The sequence below is a fragment of the Acinonyx jubatus genome, chromosome A2 (assembly GCF_027475565.1).
Source record: "Acinonyx jubatus isolate Ajub_Pintada_27869175 chromosome A2, VMU_Ajub_asm_v1.0, whole genome shotgun sequence".
In the NCBI taxonomy this organism is placed as follows: Eukaryota; Metazoa; Chordata; class Mammalia; order Carnivora; family Felidae; genus Acinonyx; species Acinonyx jubatus.
In genome coordinates this window covers 155,914,511-155,929,697 of record NC_069383.1, presented here as the reverse complement: position 1 = coordinate 155,929,697, position 15,187 = coordinate 155,914,511, and the positions used below count along the sequence as shown (strand labels likewise).

Here is a 15,187-nt window from a genome sequence, read left to right as displayed (position 1 = left end):
TGCCCCCGTCCATCCAGGGGAACCTGCCCCACGGTCCTCACTCCTTGCCCACCTCTTTGGGAACAGCAGGGTGCGTGGGCAGCTTTCTACCCACAACCTTGGGGAGCTAATCCCTCCCGGTGGATGCAGAGCTCGCGGCTGCCCTCTTAGAATAAACACTCTCCTCCCAGCAGACAAGGCCCAAGCAGGGCCTTCTCTGGGCCGGGGCCTTGCTATGAAGTCAGGAGGGAGGCTGGTACCCGGAGATGCTATCGGGCAGGCGCAGGTCGAGTTTCATGCACATCTCGCTGAGTGATTAACAAGGGAGCTGAGAAGGGGAGGGGCACGGGGGGCAACTGGCCTTGAGGGATGCTGGCTGGGAGCCCCCCGCCCCAGTCAGGATACCAGCCATCCTGCTCCCTCCCTGTGGCCTGGCTTGGTCCCAGCAGTTCCAGAAGCCAGGGTAGGGTGGTGGGGCGCATATGTGCCTGCCTTCCTCCAAAGTGCTACCAGGAGCTAAGCTGCCAGTGCCACCTCCCCGGGGGGTCCCTGGCAGGACTGGAGGGTGGTGGGCAAGGAGGAGGGGTACCTATAGTGCTTCCAGTGCCCCAAGTGTTGCGCTACGGTCTTCCCGGGTAGCTGGAGACAGAAAGAACTTTTATCACCCCTGTTATTAGATAAGGCAAGCGACAGGGAAAGAGGAAGTGACCTGCTTAAGGTCACCCAGATGGGAAGTGGCAAGACAGGATGCTGGCCCAGATCTGTGCCCACATAAACCTCACATTGTGCGTAGAATCCAGAGTCTCAGGTCATGCTTGGGCTGACACCCCAAGGGCCGTGGTAAACAGTGAGGGGGGGCGGTCAACGGGAACCCCAGAAGGACCAGAGCATCGGGAACTGGGCCTTGGCTATGTGGGGACACAGGCTTGGGAGAAGAGCCTGGCCAGGGCAGAAGGGCAGTGCCGGGGAGCAGCGAGAACCTCAGGGACCAAGTCTGGAGCAGAGCTCAGGAACGTGTTATGCATTGCGGGGAGGGGGAGTGGTGGCCAGATGTGGGAGGTGGTTGTTGGGGGAGGCCTCTCATTGGCCACACGTGGGACACACATTGGGACAACCTCAGGCCTGCTTGGCCAGCTGCCTCTGCAGCCAGTTCCAGGAGACACCAATCCCTAGATCCGGCTAGAGTCCTCCCTCGTATCCACTTAGGGTTCCCTGAGCAGTGAGGGAGGCAGCCATCACTGAGATGGGCCCCCGGGAGAAACCTGAGAAAGCCCTGAGTCACGTGAGGGGCCTGGCACACCTGGCCGTCCGTGGGACCCGGGGAGCCAGGCCCAGCCCAAGGAACGGCACCCAACCGAAGAGGCCTCTGACAGGTTTTGCCTAGTTCATGGTGGGCCACTGAGTGGAGGGCTGGCCCCAGCTACCTCCTAGGCCCGGGGCCTCCGATGAAAACGCCTTCAGTGGGACCTTCAGCGGGACCCTCAGCAGCTGGGAGGCCTGGGGACCCGCCGAGACCAGGGGATGGGGAAGCCCCAGGAAACAGTCTGGGATGGTCCTCAAGGCTGGGAGCCCCAGATCTGCCAGGCCAGGAGGGGGTGCCAGGCTGCACCATGAAGTAAGCAGGTGAGATTCCAGAGTCTAATATTTGGATGAGGGGCTTCGTGTGTGTGTGTGTGTGTGTGTGTGTGTGTGTGTGTGTGTGTGTGTGTTGGGGCCTCTGCATCTGTCTGTCTGCTTTCTCCATTCTGGGCATGTGCATGAGACCAGGGAGGGCCCTGCAGCCTCAAGTCTATAGTCAGGAAGTGGCAGCTGGTTTCCTGTCCCTCAATCTGATGAGCATCACTTCCTCCCCGGGCCCTGCAACTTCCCCACTGAGACCTACTCACATCTCCAGGACCACGAGCTATGAGGGGGGAAGACTGAGGGAAGCCCCAGAGGCTCACGGACGACAGACGGGGCAGTCTGGCTCTCTCCCTCCCGATCCTTTGATCCTGAAATGACTTCCGTCAGGCGCTCTTGGAGCGGCCTGTGGGTCCTGGGTCCCTCGTCTGCCCTGACCTTGGCTTCCCGTCTGTAAAGCTCTCTTTCGGACACAAGTCTTCCCGGACTCCCAAGGACTCCAAGTGTGAGCTAAGCAGGGAAGACAGGCTGGCCACAGACCCTCCTTCAGCCAGCCCTGTCTCCTGCAGGCCGGCTCAGTTTCACCTTCCTGTCGTGGCAGCCAGGGCCCGCAGTGCCCTCCTTCCACCTTGAGTTTCGGGCAAGAGGCTGGCAGCCTGTGAGGACAGGGACTTATGGATCTAGAGGGCTGGTCCTGAGCAGGGAAACGAGTTTCCTTCCCATCACCTCCAAAGACACCTTCGGGCAGAGCCCATAAAGTCTGGCGTGTGGTGTTGCTCTCAGTTGGGCTTCCAGCCTGGGCTCCAGGTTGGATCTGGCCCGCGCCGCCCCCCCCCCCCCCGCCTCCTCCCTGCGTCCCCCTGGGTCCCTGGTCAGCTCAGATTGCTCTGGCTCTGAAGGAGCCCCTGGCACCTTGCCACAGCCTTGACTGGTGTCAGTTACCTCCCCTACCCCCGCCGCCGCGCCTGGGATGGGCTCACGTGACCCAGAGGCCACTTTAGATGAAAAGAGACACTAACCCAGGAGAGGGTCATGGAGGAACCCTGGGAAATCACTGCGAGGGGATGGGGGAGGGGCCAATGGAGCAGCAAGTGGAATGACAAGGTACAGCCAACCTCCTCTTCCTCAGAACAGACGAAGGAAGCATCACCCAGTAACCCTCTGGGGGACGGGCTTCCCGCCACCGGAACAGGGAGCAGCGAGGAACAGAAAGCCCCCAGCACCACCGTGAAAGACAGACCAAAGAAGGAATCCCTAGTGTCACCCCCGTGGCCCATTCACTGCAGCCCACCAGCATAGAGTGGCCCCATGGTATAACGGGGGACCAGGGGAGTGGGAGCAGAGGCCTGACCTCTAAGCACCAGGGGCTTGCTCCCTGGGCATGCATCAGGGAGCACAGGAGAGGCTGGGGGCGGGGAGAGAGGAACATGCCAGGAGTTGGGGGTGCCCTAGGGCCTGGAGCCATGTGCCCTTTCCAAACCCTTGCCCTGAGGGCCCTGGACCCCCAAAGCAGCAAAAACCAGCACCCAGGAAGTCCAGGGCCAATCAGATGCCCTGTATGCTGAGCGAAGTCCTCCGGCAGTGACAGGCGAGGCCTCCCGCCTGCTCTCGGCTGCCCAGGGCTGACCGAACGTGAAGGCTGTGATGGGTCAGGCTGGCACTCACGTGGGTGCTCACCAGTCATTCCACAAAGACCCAGTGGACAGAGCCCCGCCCTCAGGGATAAGGGGATGGGCGTCATCACTTCAGGTGACGATGAGTGTTAAGAAAAAAAATAAAGCAAAGTCAGGAGACGGAGCGAGCCGTGGAGGGTGGGGAGGTGTGGGCGTCAGGGAGGTGGCATCTGAGCAGACACCAGAACAGAGAGGACAAGCCATGGGAAGGTTTGGGACGAGCAGCGCTCCAGGCAGAAGGCGCCGAGAGCGCAAAGACCTGGAGGTCAGACTGAGCCTTGTGGGTTTTTAGAGCCGCAGGAAGGCCAGTAGGGCTGGAGCAGATGTGGGAGGGGGCAGGTGGGACCAGGTGGGGCTGGGAGGCTGGCAGATCTCCCAGCCAGAGTTGGAATGCCAGGCAATTGTCGGCAGGGGATGTAGGAAGGGCGGAGCTTTGAAAGCCCTTTCCTTGTGGGAGAGGCCACAGGGGGCCAGCTCTCCTCAGGTGAGAAAGCCAAGGTCAGGGTTTCTCAGAGAGGGTTCCCAGGGCCACCTGCCTCCGAATCATCTGGGTTGAACTGGGTTGTGATGCGATTAATCAATAGTTGCCATCAGGCTCCCTCTTGGGCGCTGTGGGGGTGGACGGTGGTGGGTGAGGGCAGGGGCTGGATCAGGGTCGGGGGGGCCGTGGAGGTGGGAGAGATGGTGGGTGCTGGCAGCATTTAGGAGGTGGGGCCAAGAGGTCTTGCTCAGGGATGGGTAGGACGGGAATCCAGGCTGGCCCGGGCCCGGGTGTGGTATTTATTAGGACGAGGAAGTCTCAGGAGAGGGCGGACTGGATGAGGGGAAAACATCCAGAGTTCCATCTGGCCATGCTGGCTTGGGAGGCCTGTTCAACCCTGAATGGATGGGTCACAGGTGGCTGGGGTTCAAGGCCATGGCCCAGGGAGTGCTGTTAGCTCCGAGGTGGGAGTGAAAGTGGACACACTGGACAAGGCCACCCTGAAGGGACGGGAGGAGGAAAACAGCAAAGGGGGCTGAGAAGGGAGGCAGGAAGTGGGCAGAGACCAGGGCAGGAGGGTGCTTCTGGGAGGAAGGGGACCAGTGTGTCAGGTGGCTTCCAGGGACCAAGGAAGCAGACCAGCAGACTGACAAGGTGGAGGTGTGGGCGACTCCCAACTGGGGCCCTGGGCGGGGGGTGGGGGAAAGGCACAGGCCAGCAGAAGAGAAAACGAGTTAAGGAAGGGAGGGGGAACCCTTCAAGGAATTTGAACTTAAAAGGAAGTGAAGCCGTGGGCAGCAGCTGGAGGGGTGCAGGAACTGGGGTTTCTGGTTAAAATGGGAGCTGTTTCACTTTTGCAGGCTGGTGGGAAAGGTGTGCAAGAGAGGGACTGAGCCACAAGGCCCTGGAGGGGATGGCCTGGGATTTTCAGAGCTGGTGGGCACAGACCCACCCTGAGAGCTGTGAGGCCAGCTCAGGGGAGATGGGGTCCTTCTTGATAAGTGATGGCGCCTCTCCCCAGTCCCCAGTGAGGTAGGCAGCAGGGTCAGGGATCAGGAGGGAGGAGTGAGATGAGATGATGGAGGTGAGGGTCGGCTTCTTGCAGAGTTGGGAGGTGGGGTATGCTGGTGAGAAAACCCAGCAGGATAACTGGGCAGTGCTGGGAACCTGCTGGAGATCTGCGACCTGGGGACCCTGGCCATGTCCATGGCTGGTGCTCTCAGCATGGCTCCCACATGACATCCCTCCAGGCCAGTCCCTGTGGTAAAGAGTCACCACTTTGAGCCCCTGCTTGCCCCCACCCCCACCCCTCTCTGGAGACCCCGACACTGCCAGGAGCCTAAAGGATGCTGCTCGGGGCTCCGGCTACATCCGCTCTGGTCCCCTGGGGTGATGTCAGTTGCCACGTATCACTCTATATTGTCCTATCTTCCTAAACCCGGCCTTGACCTGCCCCTTCCACAGCCTCCCGGGATGGCTTTGCGATTCCCCCTCCTTCCCTTTCCATTCTGGAAGGATTGAGGGGCTTCAAGGCATTCTCCCCCGTCCCACCCCCACCCCACCCCTCGGTGCACACTGGAAACCACTGAAGATGCCCAGTCCTGGTCTGAGCTCTGCCTCCTCAGGGGCGTGACTCCCTGTCCTGACCCTCTGCTCCCAGTCCCTCCTGCTGGGCCCATCTCTAGGACGTGGGAAAGATGGTTAGGCAGGAATCACGGACACCACGACTCAAGCTTCCCGGCCACTTTCTCTACAGCCACAGGGGAGACTGCAGTGAGAAACAGGGGTCCTTGGCCACGCGATCAAGAAACTGCCCAACCAACAGCCTCCCTCGGCCCCTGGGTCCTGCCAGAAACAAAAAGGGTACACCTCTGGGGAGGCCTCCCGGCTGACCTCCCCAAAGGGCCCCCACGAATGCCTCGCATGAAATGAGGGCAGGCCGTTCACCCTCCGTCTCCAACAGACGTTTGCAAACTTTAAGTCCCCCGCCCAGTCCTTTCCTCAAGTGGCAGTTTACTTGGGGACAGAGACAGAAACAGCTCTAAGGGCCGCCCTGGTGGAAAGGAGTTCAGGCGCACAGAAGCCTCGTTGCTTGGCCTGACCCCTCCTTCCCCAGAAATGCCCCCCACCACATCCCCCCCCCCGGGGACCCCAGCAAGTTTGAAAGCTGCCGTGCTGTTGACAGGCACAGTGACAGAGGGAGGGCGTCCCTGTGCCCCCCTCCATCCAGGACGCAGGGCTCCCCAAAGTTCTGTCCGAGTCATTCTCAGAGCACCCCTGGCTCCGAGGACATGTCCACTTACCAGAGACGGTGACCACGATGTACTGCTGGGACGCCGGGGTCGGGGTGGGGGCGCCAGCCGGCTGCGAGGGCGTGGGGGTGGCCGGGAGCTCCGTCACATACTGCTTCTGGCTGCCTGGTGGCTGTGCCTGGGGCTGGGGGCTCTGCAACTCAGTGACATATTGGGGCTGGGGGGTAGCCGCGGCGGCAGGCGGCTGGGGGGGCTGGGGCGCCGCTGCTGGCGGCGGTGGTGGCTGGGGCTGGGCCTGTGGTGGCTGGGATGGTTGTGGGGCTGCCTGGAGCTCAGTAACGTACGCTGGTGTTGCCATGCCAACAGTGGGGGAAATGATAATAAATAAGGCTTTTTTTTTTTCTTCCTTGGGAAGAAGGGGGGGGGAACAAAAAAAAAAAAAAAAAAGAAGGAAAAACAAGAATTAATCTACAGGCGGAGGAAACCAGGGGCAGCTCCTGGCTCCCTAGAGACACGGTTAGGTTCATCGCTAACTTAATTAAATCCTGAGGCTGGTGGCCAGAGACAACCAACCCATCACTGCAGGGGAACTGGTTATGGACTGGGGCTGGCCCACGCTTCTTCCACTCACCCCTGTCCAGGGCTTCTGCCTTCTTCCTTCCCAGCCTTGGCTGCCTGGGGGACCCCTGTGTCAAAGGAGGGTGAGGGAGGGTGGGGTCTTGGGCCCTCACCCAGAGACAAATAGTACACTTCTCCTGAGGGCTCCTGCAGACTGGGCAATGTGCTGAGTGCTTTCTCTCCATTATTTCATTTTAAACTTTGCAACAACCATGCCTGGGTTTGGGTTTGCTCCTGCCAGATGAGGAGCTGAGGCTCAGAGAGGTTAAGGAGCTTGCCCCAGGCCACACAGCAGGCTGAGGCTGAATCCTGGGCACTCTGAGCACCTGAGTAGCTGGCTAATTGTTGGAAGGTAAGGTCGTGGGGAAAGCTGTCTCGCAGCCAGCCTGCCCCAGTTCCCTACATGCCTGCTATTTGGGCTTGGATTCTTGGCTGGGTATCATTCCCAGTGGGGTGCCAGACAAGGGAAGAGTGTTTTTGAATCCAAAAAGCTCTTAGAGCAGCTTGTGGCCACAGAGGCTTTCAGGCCCTTGAATGGACCGTAATGGGTTACCATAGCAGATGTGAGCTCATCACAGGAAGAGTGCCCTTCCGAGTCTAGGGGCACCGGGCTGGGAGCAGGCCCCGGCCACAGGGCAGGCTCAGCAGTCACCGCTGACCTCAGAACGGGGCCGGCCCAACTAGGCAGAGGCAGCCTTTCTGGCTGCTGAGGGGTCGTGGGTCCCGCTCCCAGGTACTGGGCTAGGCACCCGCCCCTCCTGATGAGCCCAGTCCCTTCTAGCTGACCGCGCCTCTCCCAGTGCTAAGCCCCACCCCCGCAAGCCCCACCTCCCTCTCACCAAGCCCAGAAGATGGGCAAACGGTTCCCCGCCCCCCCCCCCCCCCCCCCCCCCGCTCCCGGCCGCCGCCGCCGCCCACACTAACGGGTGCCAGCCCCAGCCCCTAAACATCTGAGGACAGCGGAACAAACACTGGGGTGGTTAACAGAAGCTCCAGCCCCCGTATCTTCGCGGCCCCTGCCAGCCCAGGATAGTATTTGAGTTTGACAGCCCTGCCCGTGGTCGCCTGTGACACCCGTGGGCACTCCAGGCCCCGATGGCCGCTGAACCAGAGGCTCTCCTGCGCTAACCCTTGAGCACCTGTGTGCCATCGCGCGCCAACAGGCAGCCCTCCGGCCACTGGTGACGAGGAGTGGGATTTGTAAGGGGAAGGACGCGGGGGGGGGGGGGGGGGGGACAACCCTTGGTTGACCGGAAGCCCCAGGAGCCCTGGCTGCGATCACCTCTGCACAGCAGCCCCATGACGGAGGAGCCACCATGGCCATTTTACAGATGAGCAAAACCACACCAAGGGTGCCCAGCAACTGATAAGAAGAGGATTTGAACCCGGGTCTCTCTGAGCTCCAGATGTGTGCTCTTAACTGCTAGCCCCACCCCGGGAGCCAGGCGCAGGGCTCACTTACTTCTCTCAATCAGTACATAGCGTGTTCCCTGTTTTCCAGATGGGGATACCTGAGCCCCACGCACAGAGATTAAACACCTGCCACGCGCAAGACAATGTCATCATCCTGCAGCCCCTGCCCTCCCAAAGTCTTCATGCCAGCATCAGAGGGGCTGCCTTATGGGGGCTCCTCACACCATCAGGTCCAAACTCCGGCCGAGCTCAGGTGCTCGAGTCACGGCTGCTGATCAGTGTGATCTGTTTGGGGTCAGAGCCACCTCGACACGAACCCTGACTGGTCTCTTAATTCATGAACACGTTACTGACCTTCCGCTGGGCCTCAGTTTCCCCATCTGTACCTGGGGATGAGGAGGACACCGATGCATAGGGCTGGTGTAAAGGTCCGACGAGACAAGCCCAGCACCCAGTAAGCCCTGAGAGGTGGAAACCACTATTCTCCTTCTCATTGAACAAGTATCTGTGCCACGTAGAGATGGAGGGGGAAGGGGAAAGAGGTCTTAGAAAGAGGTGCCCAGGGGGACTCCAACCCTGGTGTTTGTTCATCAGCATCACCTACGGAGCTAGTTAAATGCAGGCTCCTGGGCCCCACTGCCCAGAGTCTGGGATGGCCCCAGAGTCTGCTGTTTCAGCTTACTCTCCACCAGATGATTCGAGGCAGGTGGCCCTGGGGGACGTCTGTGAGAAACCCTGGCCTGGGCTTTTCTGAGCCCCAGCACGGCTTGCTCCTGGGGTACCTCCCACAAGGAAAGAACTTTAAAAGCTCCACACTTGCAGGTGCTTTCTCCTCCTTGAGGTGCAAAGCCCGAAGGCCTCATTCCTTCCACTCAGGGGCAGGGGAAGGAAGGGACAATGAAGGCTGAACAGCGAAATTGAAAAGGACGAGGGGAGGGGCGCCTGGGTGGCTCAGCCTGTGAAGTGTCTGACTTCGGCTCAGGTCACGATCTCACTGTTTGTGAGTTGGAGCCCCGCATCAGGCTCTGTGCTGACAGCTTAGAGCCTAGAGCCTGCTTCAGATTCTGTGTCTCCCGCTCTCTGCCCCTCCCCCACTCGGAGTCTGTCTCTCTCTCTCTCTGTCTCTCTTAAAAATAAATAAACATTAATTTTTTTTTTTAAGAGAAGGGGAGATTAGTGAAACAGTTAAACCAACTTCTCTATTGGCAACTGTCATTGCCATCAGTCTCCAGGAAGGGCCATACAGGATCCCAAGTTTCCCACAATTGTGTGACCAGGAAGCCCTTTTCTTTCCATTCGTGGATGAGTAGGTTAAGCACTGTTCTGCAAGGTGCTCCCTAGAGAGAAATAAGTCACGAACATTTATACGGCATGAGACCCCTTTCTTTACAGAGCAGGGCACACAGAACAAGGGAATCACTCAGCAAACCTGTTCCTTGGCAATGAAACTGCCAAGAAAGTCACCAATGGCTGTATCTATCTTTCAAAGTCAGTTTCTGTTTTTGGAGAATGTTTGCATCAATCATTGAATCAATCAATCTGTGGGCAGGCAGCCTCTATTGCAACTACTCAACTCTGCCCTTGCAGTGAAAGCAGCCATAGATAATATGTAAACAAATGAACGCAGCTATGTGCTAATAAAACTTTATTTACAGACACTGAAATTTGAATTTCATATCCTATCACGTCAGGACATTTTATTCATGCCACACAATATTCTCCTTTTTGATTTTTCCCCCCCAATCTCTGAAAAGTGTAAAAATCATTCTTTGTTCACAGGCCACACAAAACCAGGTGGCAAAGTTTGCCGACCTCTGTTCTGGATGCCAGATTCTACAACCAGATGGTTTATATCTTGGACAAGGCCCTCCGAAGGAAATGGAAAGAAAGCTCACTTTCCTCATCCGTAGAATGGCTTCAATGGGGAACTTGCAGGGGAACAGGGAATTTAAATATCATGATGTGCGTTTCCTTGATCCTCTACAGCCAGTTAGTTTTTAAGACTTCTCTGTAATTCCTCCAAAACAGATCCTAAGGCTGGACACTTCTCTCCACTTTCATCAGCCAATCCCAGTTGTCAGACCCCCACAACACTCTCATTACTAGCTCCTAGCTCCAGTCTCGCCTCTATAGTCTTTAAGATCCTTTGAAAACACAAATCCTATCTTGTCACTCTTGTATTCAGGAGGTTCCAAGGCTCCTATCACGGAAATTAAATAAAATCCTGAGCCCTTCCCAAGACCTCTGGGGCCTTGAGGCATCTAGCCCCTCAAGTCTCTCCTTCTCACTTTGAATGTTCTAGTCAAACTGGCTCTTGCTCCGAGAATGTTCCATGCCTCCTCCTGCCTCAGGACCTTTGCACCCACTCTTCCATCTGACTGACATCCTCTCCTCACCTCTACTCCCATTCTCCACTGCTGGCTGCCTCATATCATTCAGGTCTCAGCTTATATGTCACCTTCTTGGGTCTCAAGTGTGCCTCCCACCCCAAGTACTCTGAGGCACAGACTCCTGTTTGATTTTCTTCCTGGACCTCTATTTATTTGCTTTGCTTTTCTTTTTTTAAACATTTATTTTATTTTTGAGAGAGAGAAAGAGAGAGAGAGCAGGGGAAGGGCAGAAAGAGGGAGACAGAGGATACGAAGCAGACTCTGCTCTGTGAGCACAGAGCCCAATGCGGAGGCCCGAACTCACGAACCGTGAGATCATGACCTGAGCCAAAGTTAAGAGTCAGCAGCTTAGCCGGCTGAGCCACCCAGGCGCCCCCCCCCCCCCATTTTCTTATCCATAGTTCCTCTTCCTTCCGTGACCAGAAACGCAAGCTCTCCCAGGGCCGAGACCTGGCCCGCCTTGCCCATCACTGACCTCCGGGTGCAGAACACTGACGGGCATGTAGTAGGGACTCAACTTTTACTGTCAAATGAGTGTCCACATGTCAGGAACACACTGTTAATGAGTGTCAAAGGTCACTGTGAATCTACCAATGGACGAGACCTTGTGAAAGAGTTACTGCCTCCTGCCTCTGCCTGCCAGCAGCAGGCTTGTGCAGCAGGGCTGGGCAATGCCCCCTGGTCCAGAACGGGCTGCCCAGCCCAAGAAGAGCATGCAGTGTGCCGTTACTATCTGCACGCTGCATCCCCGGGGAAGTCTGCCTGGCCCATCCCCGAGATGTTGAGACGTGTATGGGGAGGGGAGGGCAAGGACTTCAGCTCCAGGGACACCATTCCCACGACACCCACATCTCTGGCTCACCCAGCTGCCTCCTGGAAGCCTTGGGGCTGAGTCTGGGCCCAGGCCCAGGAGAATTTTTTCTGTTTGGCTGCTCTCCTGAAGCAGGAGAAGGACTATTCAGGAAGGAGCGAGGGGAATAACACTTTCCCACTAGAAACTAGAGTCCTGGTATCCAGCTTCCCGGGATCTCTGTCATCTGCCCACACAGCCCAACAAGTGAGTCAACCTTTAAAGCCACTAGGCTCTCACCCAATTCAAAATGATAAAAATAAATACAAGCGGTGTAATTCGGAGGGCTGAGCGGGAGAGGACAATCATGATAATAAGGGTAGCCGCTAACACAGTTTGAGCAATTACTATGTACTTGATGTTCAACATGGATTCTTTTATCGGGTCCATAACACAGGAATATGAGATTAAGAGTATTACCAATGGCCACTGTCCCTCGCTTGGACAAAAGGAAACTGAGGTTAGAGAAGTACAGTAACTCATCGAAGGGCACACAGCGACAGTTGATTGCGAGAAAGCAGCTGATTGCTTCCACAAGCAAACTAAACCAGTGCCCTCAACCCTAGTCACAAGACCCCTCTGGGCTTGGGCCCTTCAAATGTAAAAGTTATGCGGGGGAGGGGGCAGTGAACAAGCCTAGATAACTACTAACATCACCTTCTGCTCAAAGTTTGCCTTTCCAACAGGTGGTGGTGACCTTTCTGGCGACTTGGTATTTCCAGTCTGGCTCGGAAAATTAATCTCTGCCTTTCTGAACTTTCAAGGGGTCCTGTCACCTCTCAAAGAGGAACGGGTCTAGAAAAAGTCCCGGAGAAGTGAGACCCCCCCCCGCCCCTCCCCCCTTGTCTCAAATTCTTGTCGGAAAGCCTTAGGAGAGCCTGAGACGATCCTTTTCCTCGAAGTTGATTGACTTTAAAAGAAAAGGGCTACAGTTTGCACACCGCCACTCAGCTCTGCTGATGGCGAGCTCCAAAGCAAGACAGAGAACAAGCAAAGTGGACTTGGCCCAGCTGGCTATCTGAAAAAAATAAATCCTTCCCCAAGCAGGTAGATCCTGTTGCCCGCCAAAGCAGTCGCTCAGATTCTCCTGTAACAAACATGGAACACTTCCCCTTTCTTCTAATCTTGATGTGCCGCTCCTGCCCACGTGGCTCTGGAGGCTGGTACCTCCTCAGTGACATGTGACCCAGCTGACACCAACTTGATTGACACAAAAACATGTGTCTGGCCAAGAGAAGCAGCTTAAGAAATCTAAGAAACTTCTCCAGGCGCCATTTGCTTCCCATTCCCAGAAAGGCAGACCTTGACGGGCAAGAAGGTTAGAAATCGTCCCATCTCCAGAAACAAGTCCTCTGGCCAGGGACGATACGAGGTCTAAGAGAGCAGTGCACAGAGAAGCACTCAAGTTTCTGTTCGACTACCTCAGTCACCCCAGATCACTCCTCCCCTGCCATGGGCTTCGACTTCTGCAAACCAAATCCTTCCGGCTGAAGCCATATTCCTAGCCCACAGTTTCGCCATGAAACTTTGTTTTCCTTTGCTTTCTCTCCGAGAATAAGGGAGATTTAGGAACAGACGGCAGTGTGGAAATCAAGATTAGCTAACAGTTCTATCAAACCATATTCAAAAATAGCACATAGCAGTAAAAGTTCAAAGATGAGGCCTAGAGAAATTCCTGAAAGGAGTCAGAAATCCCTGAAATGTAGAAAAGGGACGATGGCAATGATTCTCCCCACTTTACAGAATGGAAAACTGAGGCCTCAGATGTGGCAGACACGGAGTACTGGGAATGACTGGGGTGGGGTGGGTTCTAAAGCGACGCAGCACAGGTGGCTTTCCATCCCTTTGGGAGGCTGTAAGGCCCTGGCGGCAACTGCCCCACCCGGTTCCCCGGCCACCGGCACCCGCCGGCCCCGCCCACACCTTACGACCTGGCCCCGCCCATTCACCTCCGCCCCGCCTCGCCCCTCCCTCGCTCCCATTGGCCCAGCCTCCCCAGGCCCGCCTCTCCGCGCCTCCCAACATATAAAAGCCCCCCGCCCCGTCCAACCGACCTCCACTCGCCGCCGGCCTGCTAGCGCCCGCCCCTCGCGGGGGCTGGGCCCCGGACCCCAGGGGCGGGTGGTGTCGCCCCAGCCGGGCCCCGGCCCCCTCCCCCACGGCCCCGACAGTCGCCGCCGCCATTTTGACCGCCCGCCCCTTCCCCCCGGACTATGATTACAGCGACACCCGCCGCCCGGGCCCCGCCGCCCTCCCTGGCCGGGCCCGCCACCCCAGGGCCGCCCGGGTTACCTCGGCTTCTTCCTACTTCTGTCCGCAGAAGGGCTTTCCAGAGGTCTCGGAGGCGATGTTGGGAGGGGGACGGAACGTGCCGGGGTCCCTGGGCCGGGCAGGGGGGGGTGGGGGTGGGGGTCGGCCGGGCGGTTGTTGTTGTTGACTCGCGTTGCCGGGTTGCTTGGTCGCCACGACTACCGTGGCTATGGCGCCTCCGTTTCCCTCACCGGGGCAACTGTTGCTACCCACCCTACACACGTCATGAGCGGGGGCGGAGCCCCGGGTGATTGGCGGCGCCAGGAGAAGTGATTGGATGGCGCTAGGTCCTGCTGCTAAGCTATTGGTCCTAAGTCACGCTTTTCAACACCCTCTAGACTTCTCGGCGCTCTGATTCATCGCTGTGAATGTCCATCAAAGGAAATTGAACCCTCAAAGGCAGAAGAACCCGTCACTCCCACAAGGAAGCAGCGGCCTAAGAATAAAGGGGTGGGGTCTGTGAGGTTGGGATTGGCTTGCGGCTGTAAAACCTGCCTTATGGTTCAGCTAAAGGGATGTCAATCCATTCCAAAGGTTTGCCGCGCTCTCCAGCTGGGAACCGTGCGCATGCGCAGCACGCAAAGCCAGCTGGGAGTGGTAGTCCGCTCAGCGTACTTTAAAAGCCTTACCAACTATAAAAGGCGAGAAAGGAAAGCTCTCTTCCTTCAGACTTCTTCCTGCCCCGGTGGGTCAGTTCCTCGCCTCGCGCGCTTACGTCACGGGAGGAATGCAGTGACGCGCGCGGCTCGTCTGTGACGTCAGCGGCGGAGCTGGGCTAGGGATTCAGTGACGTCACTGGGCGCTCTTCCCCTCCCCCCTATTGCCCTACGTTGGTAAGATGGTCGTGGGATGTGAAGGCTGGGTTCGATCCCGGGTCCCATCCCTCGAGCAAACTTCCCCCGCCACCTCCGCCTAGACCCGGCCTCCGCGAGGGCTCCCGCCTTCCCCTCCTATCCGGCCGGAAAAGGTCACCGCTGCCGGGACAACCGCGGCTATCTCCGCCCCGCAGGCGGTGCGGACAGCCCTGGGAAAGGTCTCCTGCAAGCGGAGGACTTAATTAGAGGCTTCTAGCGCGGGCGATAAGCAAAGGTCGGCGCCCAGCACCCCCAGGGGAGTGCGGGCTGCTCACCAAGGCTCCACACCGCACCCCGACGCTCTTCCCCCTCCGTCGCGCCGCCCCCTCACCGTCCTCCTTGCCTCAGTTTCTCCAGGAGAGAAGAGACAGAAGCGGGTCGAGACTAGGTTGAGGGCGCAAAAACTCAATCATCAAGATAAATGACATTCTATCCAATATTTTTTAAGTATCAAAATTAATGGGGAAAAAATAAATCCATGATGACCAAACTACCAAAATTTTAAATAAAGATAGGATCCTGCCAGGAGTGGGATCAAGATGAAGTGAGTCACGCAAGTGCTGGATCGGATCTTGTCTTTTACTTTTTCAAAAACATATTTTAATCCTCAAATTTTTTTGCATTAATTTTGATTTCTCAAAATAGTAATTATCTTGATAAATGAGTTTTTTGCCCTCCCCCCCCCCACCCCCGCCCGCCCCGCGACCCGCTTCAGTTTTGCGCCGTGGTCTCCACCAGAGACAGGAA

At 57.3% G+C, this 15,187-nt stretch overlaps 1 protein-coding gene and 1 long non-coding RNA gene across 14 annotated transcripts in view; one reads left to right on the top strand and one right to left on the bottom strand.

Annotated features, from left to right (window-relative positions):
* The window catches only part of RFX1 (regulatory factor X1), a 32,257-nt gene extending 17,898 nt beyond the window's left edge, over positions 1-14,359 (bottom strand). For 8 of the 13 annotated variants that reach the window (XM_053219763.1, XM_053219769.1, XM_053219765.1 and 5 more), the window contains exons 1-3: positions 13,569-13,708; positions 6,633-6,691; positions 6,057-6,411 (exon numbers count right to left, since the gene is read on the bottom strand). In XM_053219763.1, the coding sequence (XP_053075738.1) occupies positions 6,057-6,363 (307 nt within the window). In that variant the 5' untranslated portion in view covers positions 6,364-6,411; positions 6,633-6,691; positions 13,569-13,708. Of the gene's footprint in view, positions 1-6,056; positions 6,412-6,632; positions 6,692-13,568; positions 13,709-14,215 lie in introns of those variants that run through there. The other 5 variants (XM_027050374.2, XM_027050362.2, XM_027050369.2 and 2 more) reach the window with 5 other exon arrangements.
* On the top strand, positions 1,031-14,419 carry LOC106985741 (uncharacterized). Its single transcript, XR_001431964.3, has 2 exons — positions 1,031-1,602; positions 11,963-14,419. It is a non-coding gene; the product is annotated as an uncharacterized LOC106985741 (long non-coding RNA).
* Positions 14,420-15,187: the final 768 nt, after the last annotated feature.